At 34.9% G+C, this 14844-nt stretch overlaps 2 protein-coding genes across 4 annotated transcripts; both read left to right on the top strand.

Moving 5' to 3' along the window:
- The first annotated feature begins 1312 nt into the window (after nucleotides 1-1312).
- On the top strand, nucleotides 1313-3607 carry LOC131545528 (CMRF-35-like molecule 4). Its single transcript, XM_058784420.1, has 5 exons — nucleotides 1313-1778; nucleotides 2143-2220; nucleotides 2348-2452; nucleotides 2659-2690; nucleotides 2896-3607. The coding sequence occupies exons 1-5, from the start codon at nucleotides 1385-1387 to the stop codon at nucleotides 3001-3003; spliced, it is 717 nt and encodes a 238-aa protein (XP_058640403.1). The 5' UTR covers nucleotides 1313-1384; the 3' UTR covers nucleotides 3004-3607.
- A 3171-nt stretch (nucleotides 3608-6778) lies between these two features.
- On the top strand, nucleotides 6779-14754 carry rap1aa (RAP1A, member of RAS oncogene family a). Of its 3 annotated transcripts, none has more exons than XM_058784424.1 (8): nucleotides 6779-6878; nucleotides 8618-8695; nucleotides 8837-8905; nucleotides 9003-9059; nucleotides 9151-9291; nucleotides 12791-12934; nucleotides 13030-13152; nucleotides 13264-13659. In XM_058784424.1, exons 2-7 carry the CDS (start codon nucleotides 8639-8641, stop codon nucleotides 13117-13119), a joined length of 558 nt encoding a protein of 185 aa, XP_058640407.1. In that variant the 5' UTR covers nucleotides 6779-6878; nucleotides 8618-8638; the 3' UTR covers nucleotides 13120-13152; nucleotides 13264-13659. The 3 variants fall into 3 exon arrangements, with proteins under 3 accessions (XP_058640407.1, XP_058640405.1, XP_058640406.1); XM_058784422.1 differs by lacking the exon at nucleotides 13264-13659 and adding an exon at nucleotides 13667-14754 and having other exon boundaries at nucleotides 6781-6878; XM_058784423.1 differs by lacking the exons at nucleotides 6779-6878; nucleotides 13264-13659 and adding exons at nucleotides 6908-7121; nucleotides 13667-14754.
- The last annotated feature ends 90 nt before the right edge of the window (nucleotides 14755-14844 follow it).

Here is a 14844-nt window from a genome sequence, read left to right on the forward strand (position 1 = left end):
ATCCGAAGACATGTGTCGCATTTCGGGGCAAAGCAAAGAAAAACATTGTCGAACAACAATATAAAATGTGGGAAACTATTAATTGGTTATTCTAAAATTATTTGTATTACAAATTATGCTACAACTGCAAAATACTAAATTGATAAACTGTCCGGCGTGATGACGTTTAATGTCTCCGACAGCGCCTGTAGTCCCATTTAGCAACTAGTTAGCAACTGTCTTTTTAAAGAAACATAACCGTTTTTAAAAATCACTAGTGAGGTGTAACTGGTGTGTTTTATGTCGTAGAATAAAAGTATCTTGAGCCTGTGTGAACCATGGACCTAAGGGATTTAACCAAAATCCCATTCAAAAAACCCATTGACTCTGGGACGATGGAACCTGAAGTGCTAAAATGCTAACTCGCTTCCGGTTTTCGCCTACAAAGTGACATCATAGTTCCAGTAGTATTAGCAAAGTCTCTTTAAGTCTTTGGTATTAGTTCCCTCATGTTGGGGAACCGAGGTTACTTAAGTAACCGTGAGCGTTACCGAGGAAACCGCTTTGTTTCTAAAGTGAAAGCGCCTCCTGCTGACCAATGACGGAAATTTTAATAAATGTGAAAATTAACCCATGTTTTGACGCTGCAAACACGCAGTCGTGAATGTGAACAGGTGGATCGACAAGATAATGCATTATAAAAATCTAAACTATAAAGACATACATTACATTTACATTTATATTGTTATTTAATTAATGTAATGATTAAAAATACTTGTTTAAATTAAGATAACAATTGATACAACTGATCCATTTTCTTAAAAAAATATATAAAATTTTTGTTTTGTGAAAACCTGTAAGTCATGCTTTTTACAGTCATTTTACAGTTTAATATGTTACCATAGTCATTGCCCTACTACACTCATATATTTTATTTGTGCAGGTTTTAAAAACGTCTTAAGTCTTACATTTGAGCTTAAAAATCCGGCAGATAAGATGACTTAACGGAGCTGTTTTGGTCCCTTAAATTTATCAAGGTGAAATATTAATATTTCCTTCAAGGGTGACAGTTAAGACGTTGTTGCAATGCTCTTAAAGAAATCCCTTACCTCAGGGAATTTTCATGCAACCTGGCCCTGTTCTTTGATATGTACCACTTTTACTGCTTAACTGTAATTGGTTTGTCCATATTTTCTGTTTGATAGACATACCAAACATTGATTATATTAGATTTATTTGACATAACAATATGATGAAATTCTGTAAGTTATATTTAGAAATGTACAGATAAGCAACCCACCCATCAATATAAAACACATAATGTAACTGTGTTTGAAGATTTTTTGAAAACTTCTTCCATTTAGTTATCTGATGATTGTTTCTATTTTTGAAATTTAAATGTACAATGTATGAATTTTCTGTAAGTCTCTGTTTAACCCAACTGAAAACTTTGGCTGTGTTTTCTGTAGTTGTGACCGGTGTGTTGATGAAGTCTGAAAATGTTTATGTGGGAACAGTGGGTGAAACGGTGGATATCAAATGTCAATATCCAGATGACCATAGATATACACCCAAGTACTTTTGCCGTCATCCCTGTAAATCATCTGTTTTGATTAAAAGTGCAAAGATTGATCAGGTCGTCTCAGATGGAAGATACTCTTTGATTGATTTTGTGAGTGGACGGTTCTTTACTGTAACCATCAAACATCTCAGACTCACAGACTCTGATGTTTATTACTGTGGACTTGATCAATGGTTCCGTGACACACTGAATCAAGTTCAACTGTCTGTCCGTCCAGGTGGGTATTTATTAACAGTTTGTGAACATAATATAGCCTATACATTCATCTTCCCATTTAAATATTTCACAAAAATGTTTATTATACTTAAACTCCTGTGAACAGATCTACACACACTATTGAAAACACACATATAACATATATGTGGACAACAACACTCACCTCAGCAGGTACAAGTTCATCCATTCAGCAAAATAGAGATACTGTTGGCCCATCAAGACATTTCACCCTAAATTATTTACAGTGCAGTTTGTAATTAGCGATCTCTATTATTTGAGTAATTTTGATCAGTTGAAAAAAGTAAAGTTTTTTCTTGAATAATGATAATAAATTTGACTGTTTACAAGTAATACTGCGATTTCAGATAATTCTCACTCATATGAACCGTTACCATCAACAGTCCAATCACCAGGTTCCACTCCTCCAGTCAACAGCTCCTCTGGTGACTTTTCTTTTTATACCATTTGTTTGTTTATGTTGCTGTATTTGAATTCTTACAATAACAGTAATTGGTCATTTATGGTAATATGGTAATTTATTTATTGTACTTGTACTTATTTTTATTCCAGTCAATGTGACTGCGGTTTGTGCAGGTGTTTTGTTATTCCTGGTTTTCTGGATCCTTGTGGCTTCAGTGTGTATCTACAGCAGAAGATCAGATGCAAAGTCCAGATGTAAGATCATAAACATCAATGTACTGGTTTAAAAACTTCAAAAGAGAACTGATAGCATGATGCTTCCAAACGTAATTTTCAATCAAGTCTCTTATTCCTCAGGTCTTTATTTTTTATAATTCATTCTGACCTTTTAATGATAAATTAAATCTAATATTATTTATATTATTCACATGTTGATGCTTTGAAACCTCACACCACTGAAGATACAGCTCAAGAGCCACCAGACTTCAACCAGGTATGGAAACCTCTCCGTGTAGCAGCAAGAACATTTTGCACCAAACAAATTTGTCTGAAAATTTTTCAAGTAAAAAAAGAATATAAAAATGATCATCAATGCATGCTTGAGTATATTTGAGTTGTTAGCTTTGAACGTTTTCTGAACTCTGTGTTGAATGTTTACTATACACAAACTCCTGTCATTCTCTTTTTCTCTCTGTCAGGCTATGGAAGATATATGTACAATGGTAGTGTATAGTTTGGATGATCCACCTAAAGAAGACTGTTCTTCTCTAAACTATTCAACTACATTACTGCATGTCACTCAGTAACAGAGTCATTCTGGAATGTGGAACTAATTATTTACTATTAAAATTACTTTATATTTAGACCTAATCATAATCTTATCTGCAGCAGCAGCATCATCTCTCTTTTTATCTGTATGATAACACAATTTCTGTAATAAGTCAATAAAAAGTATATTGTTTATACTTTGTATATACTTTAGCCATCCATCAGTCTGATGATCAAATGAATGTTAGTTCACCATTTCCTGGGTGGCAGATCAGTGACTGTGCTGCATTCGATTTTGACATTGTTGCAGAGCATTTGTGGTGTATGTGGTCAAAGAATAGAACATTTTGCGATGTCTGTGAGTTGCAAACAAAATAAGGAACTGTCCCTTAGCTTTGATCTGTTTGGTTGCTCATTACTGATTACTTGCCTAATTACTGTGGCCAAATGTTATAGACTATGTTGAATTTTTATGAGCACTAAACTCACGGCCGTAGCCATGGGTTTGAAAATTAGTGAGGTCTGGGGTGGGGGGAATTGTGCTAAAATAACCCCTACAAATACAACACAATAATTATATACACTAACAGAAATGTAGATGTTTGTGAAAGATGTTTTCTCTGTTTTGGAGGGATGAACACAATTAAATTATACCATATTTATTGCATCAAAATGTATTAATATTTGTTAATGTCTATATGTTAGGGGTGGATAATTTTATCAGTTGTTTATGAATATCCTCATTTGTATAAAAGTGGATTTGGATAAAAGTGTCTGCTAAATGACTAAATGTAGCCTAAATGTAATGTAATGTAATCATGCAACAATACATATTACTGTTATAGTTTCCATTAATAATCATTGCTATATAGAGGATAACTTTGTCTAGTGCTCTTATGAATGTTTTCAGCATGATTTGTAAAAATTTAACTACTGAATGACACAGCATAGACTTCTTAGTGTTTGCGTAGGCTATTTCATTTAATTCTGTAACCTGCTTGTTCCACAGATCTAGTATTTTGGCTGTGTTGATAACATTTCTGTCAGATAATATCATGATATTTTTTTGTGTTTCACGAATGTGCTATTCTGTCCATGGGCTTTTTTGATGCAGGCGATGCACAAAAAAAAAAAAAAAAAAACTGAAATTATTTAAAATCCTTTGTAAATATGATAAGATAAAAATATTGCTAACCCTAAACTGAAACTTCCCACTATATTAACTTTCTAAAGTGGAAAATTAAGTGGAAAAGGCAAGTCCAGATTATAGTAAAGTAAAGTAAAGATATAGTAAAGATTATAATAGCTGGATCTGGCAACACAGAGGCTGCGCCTGCGCCCTCATTCACTCAAAGGTCTTGCAGCGATCAAAAAACAAAAACAAAACAAAACAAAACAAAAAAATGTCTCACAGCTATCTTTTCATACCAGAGACACTAATCATGATTCTTGGGACATTCCACCGAATGGGCAACATTTCTGTCCCCAGGGCATTATAGGTACAAACATGCATAAAAATTAACTATAAAATACATTTTATTATTAAACAAAGTGTCCTGCACATTAATCTAACTGTAAATTTAAAATATATAATTAAAAAAATTATTAAAAACTACCTAAAACACTGAAAATATAGCATATGTACATGTCCCCAGTATCTAATGCTACATTTTAACATTAAATATAATGTTTAAAATCCTTTAGAAATCATGTTTGTTTCGCATTTTTGTGTACCACCATATCCCATCTGTGCTTTACATACATTTATTTCAAACTAAATTTATAATATTTTGGATAAAATACACATTTTAGTCGTGTCCCCTGCTTTTCACTCAGTCCTGTTACCCTCTAAAAAACTGGGAAAATTCCACAAGACACATTTTCAACATAATATTGCAACATCTGGATCTTCTGAAGGCAATGAAATTACCGAAAGCATGTGGTCTTATTTTCTTTTCTGTATATTTGATGATATTGTAACGGTGGCTGGGAGTGTCATTATAAATATACTGTCCTGTTACCTAAATTATTTCTTAGATGTTACTTGTTTATTTTAAAAATACAAATCTTTGTGAATTACTATAATTTGCTGAGCATTCTCATGATTTAATTTTGTCATAATGTGGCTAGATTATATGTATTTGCTAATTTGATCCTAAAATCTCAATCCTGTTACTTTCAGTCCTGTTACTCATATCCTATACTTACATAGTAACTGGGTAAAAGTAACAGGAGTGAGTAGTGTCATCAGAATTATTAATGTAAATATTAGGCTACATCCATATTAATCTAGATACATTTGAATATGCATCTTTTTCTCAACGTTTTGGCCTTCTATCCACACTGAGACGATGTTTTTGCCCAGACAAAACCTATGGTTGTTCCTACATTGCTGTTTTATATTACTTTCCTGCAAGTATGACAGAAAATGTATGATTTCTGTCCTGTGGCAATCATGTATTAGACTCATATATGGAATGGCGTTTGAGTGTGAGCTGTGATAAGAAAACAATATCCACAGAAAAACTGAAAAGATATTATTTATGTTTATTATTTTTAATATTAATTTTAATTTAATATTTATTATTTTTTAGTTATTTATATACTATCTTATAACCTGTCCTCTACCCTTAAATATAACCCTAACAAAAACCTCAACAGACCGCTACATTTAAATAGAAACATGATTTGGCTTTTTTTAGCAGTGAGGTCAGCTCACTAGTCAATGTTCAACACTTCACTGTATCAGTGCGGACATTAACACCTCACATGTGTAGTCAAACCTGTATACTAATATAATGGATACTCCTTCCTGTTACCAGTTTCATTCCTGTTACTAAATAGTTTTTTCTTTAAAAAATAAAGTTAAACCACTATTTTTTAAATTAAGTTTGGTTCATAATTGATCCTATTGTTTAATAAATTGCATCATAGAAAATTGATAAGCTTGAGGTTTGAGTCGCCTTTAAAATGAAAAAAAAGAAAAGGGTTTGTGTAAAAATACACCTTGTGTAGATAAATAGCGACTTTTTATGATAAAAATACTGTTTTTTGACCATGAAACCAACAATTTCATAAAAATAAACACCTGCCTGAGGGGGAAATTAAGGAATTTGTTGACATCATTTTAAACATGCTTTTTAAAAGACATTAGAATTTTGGTAACAGGACTGAGAAAAATGCATGCATCTTCCACTTAAAAATTGTGTAAAAAATTAAATAAAGTTACCTGAGATTGACCAATACAGATTTTGAATAGTTAAATATGTGTATTACTAGATTCAGTCTTTAAAAAATATATAATTATTATTATTTTTTTTAAAGAGTTTTGGAAGCAAATGTCACCCATTCGGTGGAATGACCCTCTTGCAAACTGTCTAAACTGAATTATACATACAGACATTTATATGAGGAGTTTTAAACAGCAAATTAGCCATTCAGACAACAAATTTTATTTTTGAACATATATATATATATATATATATATATATATATATATATATATATATATATATATATATTTTTTTTTTTTTTTTTATCGGTGACCTCATAGCTGGAAATGGGCCTGACCTCGATTCCAGGATTAGCAGAAAATTGTAATTTTTGATAACTTGTTATAGTCAGACTTTCGATATAATGAAATGCCAAATTTATGTATGTATACCTTACATCACTTGTTCCAAATTAATAAAAAATAAAAACTTTCTATCGATTGCACGCACCAAAGAATTTGTAGAAGATTACATATTTTAGAATTATATATCATAAATAAATGAAAGTACTTGTCATTGATGATGTCTCTTTAACCCGTTAGTGACTGTAATGTGTCAGGCCAGCCTTCCGCGCGCTGCAGTGACGTTTGCATCCGCGAGAGTGACCGGAGTCTGAGCGCGCGGCGGAGCGGCGGGACACGGTGAGTGAACTGTTAACGAATCCCCGAACCACTGCGACCCGGCACGGCCATTCACAGTTATATTCACAAGCTCGCGTACTGTACTGCGAGCGCCGGGTTTGGGAGGAAGGTCATTCAACAAAACCTGGCGAAACGAACATGCTAAATTGCTAGCGCGAGCTAATGAGGCGCAGGCCGGCTGACTGAGCAGAATTAGCCCCGCACAGCAGCGCTGCTGCCCGTCGGAGTTCACAGGAAACATCGGTGCGTTTACAGGCCGCGGTCTCTCCTGCGAGCAGACGAAAACAAACACCTGTCCGTATGTTAACCGTGAATTATTTGATCTGTGCGCGTTAAATGGAATTACTGTGTGCTGGTTAACAAGTTAAACTCTGTGTGTTTGTATTTAACCAGCGTTGTGATTCACATGTGAACTCCCAGTGTCCACATTGGCATTAAATCTCACTCGACAAGTGACCAAAATGATATTACAGCTGGTAGTGTAGAGGAATGTTTCGTGCAGACTGGATCCTACAGCTGTAGAGGAGATGCAGTCTTGTTTCAGGTTATAATTACAGTCCTGGTGACACCGTAATGTTATTGAACCGTCTAGGGGAGACAATGGTCATCTGTACACCTGTTGCAATGAGTGTTATCTGTATTTGTGATATTTAGTTTAATCTGATAGTATTTAAAGGTGTAATCAGAAAAAACTAATAGATTAATATCATTCACTGGTTTGGAGAATGGCACAGTCTTGTCTGTGCCTTTTTATTGCTTTTAGTGATTGACATTGAATGGTGTGAAAGGAAGATTTCCTTTGGAATCTTTCTTAATTCACTTATGGCTTTTCCTTATTCATTTATTTATTTAAAATTTTTTAGTTTATAAGTTAATCACAATCACTGAAAATATTGCCGTACATACTATTAACTGATTTGCTAATTTACTGAACAAAATGGGATCTTAGGAGGGTTGGGTAGGATGACAAGGCAGTCATTCTTCTCCTCCAGCGACCTGTCACTATGAGATTGCATCAATTAGGAAACGACAACGATTCAATCAATTCCAGATGGACAAAGTCAAGTTCTGCCTTACATTTTCCTCATTCCTCATTTATTTGATATGCATCCCAATAGAAGAGAAAAGACATTCACAATCACAATTTTCATTTCATGCTAACTTTAACTTTTCTCAATGTTCAAAATGTTTTAATTGAGCATTTTTCTAGATTTAATTGCTTCAGGCTGAATGAACTGGTGCATTAGCATATCATCAGTTGGATCTGCATGCAGTAGATAAGCTGTTTGTTTGGTCATTTGGATGCATTTGCATCCTTGATCAGAGTGGAATTTAAAGTGAAAAAGAGTGGAAAAGAATTTGAAGTCTTTTCTTTAGTATTGTGAGGGTGGGGCTTGATGTTTTCCATCTGGAAATTGTTGGTCATGTGATTGAGGAGTTGCTGGAAGGGGCGAGAGGATCATTGCCCCCATCACGCTGACATATGTAATCAGAGAAAAGAATTTTGAATTTAAAGTAACTTCAGAGCAACACACAAAAAAAATCTAGATTTAAAATAATGTAATGCTGTATACCTTGTAAGCCATGAAAATCTTGAATTTAAATATGGTTAACATTTATGGTTCTGGAAACCTCAGTGTTCTAACCACGTCCTCGGAAAACCAAAAACCTGTTTTGAGTTTCAAACCTTGCACTGATGAATGATGTGTGTGTGTGTGCGCTGTGTTTGAATCTTACAGGCCTCAACAGAGAGACCCACTATGCGTGAATATAAGCTTGTGGTCCTGGGCTCTGGAGGCGTGGGGAAGTCTGCACTGGTAACTTCAGCATTTCTAAAGTTAACACATTACTGTATTATAAATGGGCATTGTATACAGTATTTGTAGTGTTTTTCTCTCTAGTCTGTAGTATTTATTCAGGTCTTTATTTGGATTGAATGAGATTCTGGTCTTTTACAGACAGTTCAGTTTGTACAGGGAATATTTGTTGAAAAATATGATCCCACAATAGAAGACTCGTATAGAAAGGTAAGTAAACCATTTTGGTTTAGCTGAATTAATACAACATATAGGGAAATGCGTTACTGACACCTTCTCTCTGTTTTTTTTTATTAATTTTTTTTAGCAAGTTGAGGTTGATGGGCAGCAATGTATGCTAGAGATCCTGGACACTGCAGGCACAGTGAGTTTAATATGATGCATGAACTTAACTGACCAATTAGTTAATTAGTCTTCCATGTGAACTCAATAGATTATTGATTGTTTGCCTACAGGAGCAGTTCACAGCGATGAGAGACCTGTACATGAAGAACGGGCAGGGTTTCGCTCTGGTTTACTCCATCACAGCACAGTCCACCTTTAATGACCTGCAGGACCTACGGGAGCAGATTCTGAGAGTGAAGGACACAGAGGATGTGAGTTGCTTTCAATAATAATTCATGAACTATATTATTATTAGTGGTGCTTGCTTTGACAAATCATTATTTTTTTAATAACAATTTTTTTTATTTTGTTCTAACCAGCAAAGGCAAAACCAATAAAGCACAATACTGATTCGATTTTACTGAGGCAAGAGCTTTGAGACAAATTTTCAGAAGCTGTATTCACACTTTGGCACACCACACTACACCAGAGTACCCACATTCTTTATTTACAGGAACTGCAGTTTCAGTTCTCTTAAGCATTAAGCATATGCATATATATATAATACACACACACACACACATATATATATATTAGGGGTGTCAATGTTAACGCATGCGATTTAATAAAAAAAAAAATAACGCCTTAATATTTTTTTAATGCAGATTAATCGTTTGCTAAGGTTTGACCCTAACTTCTTGCCGTCATTGCAGCGTGGAAAGTCATCTATCATTGTGTGATGAGGGTACAGTGTTGCCAGGGCAGCGGCACAAGTGGGCTATTTTGAAAATACAGTTGCGGGAAAAATGACAGAGCCGTGGGTTGCGGTTTTTTGGGCTACTTTTATAATGTACCGCGAATGCCCAAAGTGTATATAGACAAGGCGGTTGTAACATCAAACAACATGAGTTTCAGCAGAGCATACATGGCTTTTACACAGCAGAAATAAACATGACAACAGCCACTATAGATTATATTAGATGATAATAAACACACAATTACGATAGATATGGTCTGTATGTGATTTTTTTTTTTTTTAGTTGAATGTGTACATCTGAAATGCTAATTTGTGCAGCAATATAAAATATATATGTATATGTGTGTGTGTATATATATATATATATATATATATATGTGTGTGTGTGTGTGTGTGTGTGTGTATATATATTAGTGGTGGGCCGTTATCGGCGTTAACGTGCTGCGTTAACGCGAGACTCTTATCGGGCGATTAAAAAAAATATCGCCGTTAATCTATTCTCAAAGTTGGGCTGGGAGCTGGGTCTATACTACGCAAGCTATGATGACTTTCACCTGATATTTTAGCGCGGATGTATACCTAGCCGAATTGCACTGTAGGGGGCGAGAACGAGTCTTCGAACCTGTGTGTATGCGTGCTAAAATGGATGCAGCTATGAAGCCGCCGGGTTTGCTTTAGGGAAAATGTATTTTTAAGAAGCTTCCCAATGAAGATCGGCAAGTCATTTCTGTCTCTACGTTACATGGTCACGCTCTCTGTATCGGCACAGCGGAGTTCCGCCCGGTTCGCACACACACACACGTAAGCGCACACACAAGTAAGCACACTCCCACTCCTATTTGTAAATATTAAGCCGCAAAACGTCTATTTAAATATGACTTCTGCGTGTCTCTGTGTTAATGTATGGCGCAAGGCAGCGGGTTTGTTTACTCATGCAGAAGCCAGCGTGGCGCTTGCGGTGATATTAACGTCTGTCGTCTCACTAAATGAGGACATAAATACATGAACAACATCTCCAGAACTGCTCTGAGAGTCACTTCCACGAGCACTCGGCGTTTCATTTGAGAAAACTATCCTCATATCATATACACAGAAACGTAAAGGTATTCACGGCAACCCGTCAAAAAAAAAGTTCGGTTTCACTTGAAGACATTGGGCAGAACATAATAGGCTACTACTATTAAAACTATTAAAACCTTATCTTTAAGGAATAATCATACAATGTCTTCAATGTTATTATCAATATTAAATTCTTGATGACTGCTAGTTGTTTACTACTAGTAGTGAACTTATTCTGATCTACTTGGCAGAATTCAAATGAGCCATTTTAATCTAGATTAATCTAGATTAATTCCAAGATTACAGTGAGAATAATCTAGATTAAAAAATTAATCTATGCCCACCACTTATATATATATATATATATATATATATATATATATATATATATATATATATACATACATACATACATACATACATACATACATACATACATACAAACAAACAAACAAACAAACAAACAAACACGCACACTCACAGAGTACATTACTGTTGAAATGTTTGGGGTCAATAAGATGTTTTTAAAGTCCACATAAAATCAAAATGTACAATATTTATTTTGTTAGCGCAGATTGCTAATCTTAAAGTCGAAAAATTAATCCGTGCAAGTTAATCCTGTGTGGAAAAAAAAAAAAAAAAATGTTTGTCTTGGTAATCTTTAATCAAAATCTGATCATTTGCTTTCGCTCTGGAATGGAATGTCTTCTCTGATGACGTCAGTTTGATAGCTTAGGCCAGTGGTTTTCAAACCGGTCCTGTGAGCACCCCCAACACTGCACATTTTCTGTGTCTCCCTCCTCTTATCACACCTGATTCAACTCAGCTCATTAGTAGAGACAGCAAGACCTGAAATGGGTGTGTCAGATATGAGAGACCTACAAAATGTGCAGTGTTGGGGGGTGCTCGCAGGACTGGTTTGAAAACCACTGGTTTAGGCCATGGCTTGGGCAGAATTTGTTTAAACCTTGGACCACAAAACCAGTCATAAGTCGCACAGGTATATTTGTAGCAATAGCCAAAAATATATTGTATGGGTCAAAATTATCTATTTTTCTTTTATGCAAAAAATCATTACGATATTAAGTAAAGATCATGTTCCATGAAGATATTTTGTAAATTTCCTACCATAAATATACCAAAACTTAATTTTTGATTAGTAATATGCATTGCTAAGAGGACAAATTTGGAAAAATTTAAAGGCGATTTTCTCAATATTTTTTATTTTTTTTGCACCCAGATTCCAGATGTTCAAATAGTTGTATCTCTGCCAATTATAGTCATATCCTAACAAACCACATATTGATGGAAAGCTTATTTATTCATTTATTCATCTTTCAGATGATGTACAACTTTAAAAAATTTACCCTTGTCCCTTATGACTGGTTTTGTGGTACCGGGTCGCATTTAGTGCAATCATAGCGAAACAGAATTTTCAGCAGCCATTACTCCAGTCTTCAGTGTCACATGATCCTTCAGAAATCAGTCTAATATGTTGGTAATCAAGAAACATTTCTTGTTATTATCAGTGTTGAAACAGTTTGCGCTGCTTAATTGTTATTGTGAAAATTGTGATACATTTTTTTCAAGATCCTTTGGATAGAAAGTTCCAAAGAACAGCTTTTATTTGAAATGGAAATCTTTTGTAGCATTATATACAACTTTGCTGCCACTTCTGGACAATTGAATGCATCCTTGCTGAATAAAATCATTAACTTATTTTTTAAATTTCATTGACCACAAACATTTGAACAGTACTGTGTATATGAATCCATGTTACATGAGCACCGGATATGTTTTGTGCCTCTAAATAAGACACTGATCTTTTAAAACTCAATCTAGCTAAACTCAAAACCATGAACCACGAACTATCAGTGAGTTTCTAATTGAAGCCAGATGCAAACATAGTACACGCACTCATTACATTAGATGTGTCTCTCTCTCTGTCTGTATAGGTGCCAATGATCTTGGTTGGAAATAAGTGTGATTTAGAAGATGAGAGGGTGGTTGGGAAGGAGCAGGGTCAGAATCTTGCTCGTCAGTGGAGTAATTGTGCCTTTCTAGAATCTTCTGCCAAATCAAAGATCAACGTCAATGAGGTGAGTCAGAGTTAAAAAAAAAAAACACATGCACCAGGTCACATAAAGACAGTCCTCTAATGGAAGTCCTTTGTGTTTTTGTGTGTGCGTATCAGATCTTTTATGACCTGGTAAGACAGATAAACAGAAAGACGCCGGTGGAGAAGAAGAGAGCGAAAAAGAAGTCAAACTGCATCCTGCTGTAACACAACTGCATCACTGCAGCAGCTCTGAGCCAGGTAGTCGATCAGAAGGTCATTAGGAATCAGTACATGCACTATTAAGAACTCCTTTCATCCATGATCAATGATAAAGATTTCACCCTGTTTTTTTTTTTTTTTTTGCATTAGTGTTATCTACTAGGGATCCACAAAATACCGCTTATTGAATGGTAAATGCTTGATAAAATGGTTAAAAGCATTTTTCTAATTGTTTTTATGTTACAGAGACCATGTGTATGTTAAAAGATTGTGTATGTTGATTTCTCATGTCATGACACATTTAATGTCAGTGGAACTTGAATGTCTGTGGTGATACCTGGAGAAAGCTATCAATAAGCATTCCCGGTCATCTTAATGGCATTATTTGCATCTTGTTGTGCCATTTGAAAAACAGTACCACTTGGAGCTCTAGCATTTTTGCATGTAGGACAAGACTATGTCTTGTTGCTAACCCAACTTTTTGGTTATGCAGCTCTGCAAAGGGGTTACTTGAGATGGATGGCATGATTTTTCCCCCTCTCATTCTTTTCAGATTGCCGAAATGAAGAACTGTTGCCTAGCTGGCCAACATTCCTGTTCCTCTCTACAGTTATTGGCCAAACAATTAGTCAGGCTGAACACCAGACTTCTCAACTAATACACAGACTTGACAGAAAAAGAGAGATGCAGCCTCTGCCTTTTCTTCCAGAGCAGTCTTGAAATTTTTCTTCCCCCCGTTCCTTGATTACTGTGTTTTTTTTTTTTTTTTTTCTTCCTGAAGGAGATTCCACACTAAGGATCTGTGTCTGGAGCAGAAGCTCTGTCTGACATGGCAAAGGGGGGTTAGACAGTCTGGGAGAGGGTTCAGGACTTTCTTAATGCCAACAGAGAAAATGGGGACATTTCAAAAACATGCTCATGTTTGTAAAATGATCAGAAATGTTTCTTTTTTCCCGTAATGTTTGGACTATCACTAATCATTTGTACAGAGAAGAAGCTGTGTCCTTCATTCATCAAAACATTTTCTGAGTGACTTTGAACACTCACTGCTTTCATATTCCCCATAATATGCTTAGATTCTTATTTCCTTTTATCTAAACAAACTGTGAAAAATGTTCTTTTTTCTTTTGGTGGTAAGGTTAAAATAAGAAATTTGGATCTGTCTATCTTGAAGATTAAGATAAATTGTACTGAAGCCAATGCATTTGTTTTTTCACAATCAAAATTAGATGAATTTTTCCAGCTTTTAAAGATAATTACATTTTAGTATATTTTCTTCCTTTTTTCCCTTGGTTGTATTTTGCGGTAGGCTGTAGCTCAGCCTGGGATAAATATCAACCGTTTTGTGCCTGAGCAGGAGAAGGATGAAATCAGATCTATAATGCAGAGATGACTTCTCCTCCAATAACCGCTAAACCAATAATCAATAGTCAGTCCTTGACACTTCATTTGCCAGGTTAAATCAGTCTTGATGTGACAGATATTTTATTTTAGTTTTCATTGTTCTGCTCCATGGTTTTGTTGAGCATTTAAAACAAAGTGTCTGGCTGGCTTTTGATTTGTTTTTAAAGTAATGTGTGCTTTTAATTTTTTTTTTTTTTTTTTTTGGACATAGATTTAAATAAATGTATTTCATATTGATGTGGTGTTTTGTGTATTTCTAGATTACCATTCCTCACCAACATAGACCGTTATAGAGATACAGTTTTTCAGTGTGGCTCGCTTTATGTA

The sequence above is a fragment of the Onychostoma macrolepis genome, chromosome 08 (genome assembly GCF_012432095.1).
Source record: "Onychostoma macrolepis isolate SWU-2019 chromosome 08, ASM1243209v1, whole genome shotgun sequence".
NCBI lineage: Eukaryota > Metazoa > Chordata > Actinopteri > Cypriniformes > Cyprinidae > Onychostoma > Onychostoma macrolepis.